Genomic DNA, 6,254 nt, shown 5'->3' with positions numbered 1-6,254 from the left:
CGAAAAGATTGGAAGTTTGGCTGGAACAACTTATTCAAAAGGAATCTTTACTCCCAGTTTTGAACTTAGAAGTGCAAAATGCAATCACGGACAATAATGATTTCGACGAGGACTATCGAATTTTACTTGAGTATATGGAGGAAATTAGTGAAGCTAAAACATTGGCAAAACAACGTTTACGGGAAGACGCGGCGGGAAAAAGAGGACAGCGCGAGCACATCGGGACATTCGGGCTCAAGCGGTTGCTGCAAAGGAGAAAACGAAAAAGCGGTTTTAGTGAAACTACCAACTGTGACTATTGTGAAATTCAACGGAGACCCAACGCAATGGACTAGGTTTTGGAATCAATTTGATTCAGCAGTGCACTCAAGGGAGGACATAAACAAAATAGATAAGTTCACCTATTTAAATTCATATTTAGAAGGCATGGCTAGTAGAGCAATTAAGGGCATGTCGGCCACCGCATCTAACTACGATGAGGCAATCGACCATTTGAAAAATCGATTTGGATGCCAGGACAAGATCGTAGATAAACATATGAAGAACTTTCTACAATTGGAAAAGGTGACGTCATCTAAGGACATTGTAGCTTTAATAAGAATGCATGACTCGTTATAATTAGAAATTAGAAGTTTAAAGGCGTTAGATGTAGGGCCGGAAACCTACGGAACCTTGTTACGGACAATTTTAAAGGAAAGAATTCCACAAGACATTATTTTGGAATTTGCACGTACGGCTGAAGGAAAGAAAGAGTCGTGGGAGGTGATGGAATTAGTTGAATATTTTGGAGATGATGTGGAAAACCGCGAACGAGCATTCGGGTTTAAAAAGCCTGAACAAACAGCCCTCCGCTTTCGGACAGTCGCGATAACCCTAGTAAAGGTAAGGATGGAAGAAATCACTGGAAAGGAAAAGGACAGACGCCTAGTCGGGTACCAACCGCGTTGTCTCTAGCTACGGTGGTAGAGTGAAGGAACTGTATGTTTTGCGAGGACAGCGGGCATCAGTCAAGCGCGTGCGGGGAAACAACGGTCGAACAAAAGTGTGCTATCCTTAAGAGGAAGGGGAGGTGTTACGTGTGTCTTGGAACGCGTCATAACGCGAAAAACTGTTGGGACAGGACAGAACTTGAAGTTTGTTCTAAATGTAATTTCAAACATCATCCAATTCTATGTTTGAGCAAGGAACAGTCAACAAACGGTATCGCGACGGGACCGTCGGTAAGCGGACAACCAAATCTTGACGGTAGTAACGGAACGGAAGGCACGGTTACTTGTTCAACGGCAACAAACCCAATGAACATGAGAACTATATATCTCCAATCGGCGCAGGCAACGCTTCGTGGGCCGGAACAGCAACAAGAAAGGCTTCGCTGCCTGTTCGATAGCGCAAGTCATCGAACATTCATCAAGGAAGAAATCTCGCGTCGTTGTAACTTAACAGTTATCGGCGAAGAAATTCTGGAAGTATACAGATTTGAAAGCGATACCCCAGAGAGGGTTAAAAGAAGACTCGTTAGAATCACGCTGGAAAATATTCGAGATCCCAGGAAGAGGATCGAAATAGACGCGCTAGAGTCTCCTAATATCTGTAGCGCTCTCATTGCCATCCAAGAAGGTGACATGGCAGTGGAACTTCGAAAGAGAGGGCTGGAAGTTGCAAACGAACAAGATTCAGGCTTCACAGGCAATGGAGACCTTGGAATAATAATCGGATCAGACCACATGTGGACAATCCTGACAGGGCAGGTCGAACGGTTAGGAGAAAAACTGGTAGCGGTAGAGACTATCTTCGTATGGTCAGTACAGGGACCGAAATCGTCACATTCGTCTGCATTGTCAATTGGAGTAAACAGTGTCTCAGTAATGAAAATTGGGGTCATTGACGCTGAAACCTAACTGAACAAGCAAATTTAAGCTTTATGGGAGTTTGATTCTATTGGGATTAAGGAAGATGGAACGAAATCCCTAACAGAACTAAAGGTTTTGAAAAACTTTGAGAACTTTTAAGAATGACCGATACGAAGTGTGCCTACCATGGAACGAACAAAAGGAAAAGCATGGTGATAACTATAATGTGGCCAAAAGAAGAACTCTGAGACTAGCCAAGAGATTTAGAACAGATCCTGTATTATTTAAGGGATACAGAGACGTCATACGGGAGCAGGAAGAAAAGGGAATAATTGAAGAGGTTAAGGAAGAAGATTATTCGAATAATAACCCAAGGTATTATTTACCCCATCAAGCGGTCATCCGCGAAAACCACGATACGACCAAGTTACGAGTGGTGTACGACGCTTCGTCCCACGAGAATGGGGTGCCTTCGCTCAATGACTGCTTGTCTACTGGAATAAATCTCAATCCAGAGCTACTCGGAATTCTTATTCGGTTTCGAAAATTCAAAACGGCGTTCACGGTGGACATGGAAAAGGGACAGAGACGCGGTTCGCTTTCTGTGGTACGCAAATCCTCAAAGGTTGGATGAGATCAAAACATATCGAATAACCAAAGTACCATTTGGAGCTTCTCCTAGTCCATTCCTGCTTTCGGCTACGATACATCATCACCTTAAGAAGCATGAAGATGAACAGGGCAAACTCTGTCAACTACTGAAGGAAGGAGCGTACGTGGATGACACGATTTCCGGGGCTTCAGGAGATCAGGAAGCGTACGAGATATCAGTAAAGGCAAAAGAATTAATGAAGAAGGCAGGGATGAACCTTCGAAAATGGCGCACAAATTCAATGGCATTGCAGGCTAGGTGGGATCAGGAAGAATCAGAGCCCAAGTCGAACGTCCCGAGTCATTCATTTAAAACGGCAGAGCTCAAGGAGAACCTGAAGGTTCTAGGATTGATGTGGAATCCAGACGACACACTAGTATTCGATTTGCGGTCGCTCCTGGAATTTATTACCACCAAGGAAATAACCAAGAGAAGTGTCCTGAGGTGCGTAGCACGTATCTTCGACCCTATAGGGTTTTTGGCCCCAATCATCGTTCGAATGAAAATACTGTTTCAAGAACTTTGGCAAGGCGGGTTCAAATGGGATGAAACACTAACAGGAGAGTTAGGGAAGAGGTTCGAAGATTGGTGTGCAGAGCTTCCAAGGTTACACATACTCGAAATTCCTCGACATTATTATGGCGGTCTCACTGAAAATGAAATCTAAAGACGTCAAATTCACGTATTCTGTGACGCAAGCGAACGAGTGTATTCAACGGTAATATATCTAAGATACGAGAATTCAAACGAACTCGTGGGCGTCAAATTGCTCCTGTCAAAAACGAGGGTGGCACCCTTGAAAAGGATAACCTTGCCCAGGTTGGAGCTGATGGGCGCAGTCCTAGGAGCTCGGATGCCGAGATATGTCATGAACAATTTGCACGAGGAAATTTCAAGCGTCCACATGTGGACTTACTCGCAAATTGCGCTACATTGGATCAAGGGCAATTCTCTAAAATGGAAACCCTTTGTGGCCAACAGGGTACAGGAAGTCCAGGCAATTACGGAACCAGTTGTCTGGAACCACGTGAAAGGGACTGAGAATCCGGCGGATCTGCCAACAAGGGGCATGAACGTCGAAGAGCTGCTAACAAGCTACATGTGGTGGCGAGGCCCAGAGTGGTTGAAACTTAAAGAAAATCAATGGCCAACCGGAAGGAATAGGGCACCAACGGTCGAAGAGATTGAAACGGAAATGAGACCAAAATATCAGTAAGTGGTTCAAGCAAGCTGCGCTGCATTACCTAAAAACGAATCCATAATAGATCTGGCTCGTTTCAGTAAATTGAGAAGGGCAAAGCGAGTAATGGTATGGATCCTGAGATGGATATGGAATGGAAAAAATCTTGGGAACAAGAAAGTTGGTCCACTTACGGCAGAGGAAATGGATAAGGCCGAAAGGGGTTTGGTTATGCAGGCGCGAGCCGAAGACTTTTCTGAAGAACTGGAAAAATTAAGGAAAGGGCAGGGCGTGGGTACAAGCTCGAAACTTTGGACTTTAAACCCCATCTTAGATATTGATGTGACTATTTGTTTAGGAGGAACACTAAACAAATCGAACTTCAGTAATAGTCAAAAGCATACTTACATTCGATCAGGAAAGAATAGACTTTCAGAACTACTGCTCATGTTTCATCATTCCCGACTAATGCACTCTGGGCTACGAGAAACAATGGGAATCACAGAGGATGCTAAGAAGAGGGCACATCTCCTGACATGTGTAGGATCCACGGTCTACACAACCTTGCGGAGCATACTGAACCCAATCAAACCATCCGCAAAAAGCTACAAGGACATCGTCGACACTCTCACCAAGTTCTATAACCCTGTTCCATTGGATATGGCCGAAAGAGTAAAGTTTTACAACCGGTCACGTCACCCTGGAGAATCAATCGCCAACTACATCGCCGAACTCCGGAAGATGAGCGAATTCTGCAAATTCACGGACCTGGAGAGCATGAACAGAGATCGCCTCATTTTCGGTATCAACAATCAACAAATTTACGATCACTTAATCACCATTAAGGACGTCACCTTGGAAACTGCTACAACCATGGCTCTCACCATGGAAACGGCAGCAAGAAACTCCAAAGAACTGAAACTCATCTCCAACGGAACCAGTTCGAACGTAATCAACGCCATACACAACGGCAAGCGTAACCACAGATCAAGGTCATCGAACAGGAAACCACATGTAGTCACGTTTTAATGACCTGTCTTGCCTGATTACACAACCTAACCAAGGCAACACACAAACATAACAACTTGCTTCCATCTGTCGTGCGACATGCTCTTGTCCCTTTATTCACTGACGACACTAAGTTATCCAATCGCATTCGTAATATGGCTGATTGTCACCTCTTACGAGACGATTTGGAAGCTGTTGCGAATTGGGCACTTGAACATGATATGCGGTTCAATGCCAATAAGTGTGCGGTTCTTCATCTTGGTCGTCATAACCCGAACAACGTATACCTCATTTATGGTACCCCGATTCGTTCGCTAGCGACGGAAGAGGATCTCGGGGTTCTTTTTGACACTAAGTTGAAATTTTCAAGCCAATCCAACAAAGTCTGTAAGCGTCTCAAATCCACCACTGGATTGGTTCGGCGAAATTTTCACCATCGATCGGAGAAACCTATTCGTGGGTTGTATAACTCTCTAGTTCTACCGATAATCGACGAAGCATCGCCGATATGGGCGCCATCTCTCTTAGGTGATGCCAAGATGATGCAAAAGGCTCAAAATGCTTTTTCGAAGCTTCCGCAACGCCTATCAAGACTTCCTGCACCCGATCGTCTTTAAGACATCGCGTTAACAACATTTGCCTCTTACACGACTTTTTCCACGGCCGCCTCGATTTAGAAACTAGTGACTTTTTCACAAAATCCGCCACCATCACCCGTGGTCACGCCCTTAAATTAGTCAAGCCTCTTGTAAAATCTAATTTTCGCCTAAATCATGCCACTTTCACTGCAATTCATGACTGGAAAAATCTACCATCTAATTTAATTCAAATTGAAAATCGTCATACTGTTGAATCCGGCGATCCACAACAAGCCTGGTCGTTTAGACTTAAATAATAATTGAATTAATGGTTTTCCCAGGACCTTTTTTCCCATAGAAGCATAAGCTATGGGTTTTTTTATGGTCCGAATTTAGCTTAGTTTAGATACAGTTTAGTTAAGATTTGGTTAAGGTTTATTTATAGTGATACTTATGTTTGATATGTTTTATATGTAAAGACTTAAGAATAACATTGTACACTAAACAAAAATAAGAACTGTCGTATAGCACGGCTTGTAATTGCTAAGAAATACTGTACTATTGTAAAGGCTATAGTAATACATTTGAAGGGTTCGACGGATGGTTTTTGTTACTAGGATGTTAAAAGGCCCTCTTGCCCTGTAAAGTCATAAAACTTAGGGATGACGAATTTTGGGGAGCGCTTGGTAACAATAATAGGGGTAAAAACTTGAACTTTGTGTAAAACCTAGCAAAAAGCAAAGCATGAGTAGATCGCTTTGGAATCTTGGTGAAGAAGGAGCGATTGTTACCATCGGACAATGTAGAACGCAAACCGACTCTGCCGAGAGAGGTTGTAAAAGAAAGTCTTAGAAACTTTAGATAAACAGACGTGTTTTTAAGGAAAATTAATGTAAAGAAATGTTGATTTGAGTATGATTTAATAAGAAAATATAGTAATTAAAGAAATTATTGATGATTGCATTTGGAGCTTTATCGTTATTAAA

General features: G+C 43.1%; 2 protein-coding genes across 2 annotated transcripts; both read left to right on the top strand.

Moving 5' to 3' along the window:
* The first annotated feature begins 96 nt into the window (after positions 1-96).
* Positions 97-3,718, top strand: LOC149584008 (uncharacterized). Its single transcript, XM_089863985.1, has 6 exons — positions 97-585; positions 694-932; positions 998-1,772; positions 2,011-2,316; positions 2,366-2,946; positions 3,235-3,718. Exons 1-6 carry the CDS (start codon positions 97-99, stop codon positions 3,716-3,718), a joined length of 2,874 nt encoding a protein of 957 aa, XP_089720111.1.
* Positions 3,719-4,845: 1,127 nt separating this feature from the next.
* Positions 4,846-5,307, top strand: LOC149584007 (uncharacterized). The gene has a single exon (XM_089863984.1). The coding sequence runs from the start codon at positions 4,846-4,848 to the stop codon at positions 5,305-5,307; it is 462 nt and encodes a 153-aa protein (XP_089720110.1).
* Positions 5,308-6,254: the final 947 nt, after the last annotated feature.

This window comes from Phalangium opilio, unplaced genomic scaffold (assembly GCF_054372755.1).
Source record: "Phalangium opilio isolate 3A_F unplaced genomic scaffold, DU_Popi_V2 ptg001304l_1, whole genome shotgun sequence".
NCBI classification, from domain to species: Eukaryota; Metazoa; Arthropoda; class Arachnida; order Opiliones; family Phalangiidae; genus Phalangium; species Phalangium opilio.
The sequence above is the reverse complement of the archived record's forward strand: the minus strand, read 5'-3'. Positions and strand labels throughout refer to the sequence as shown.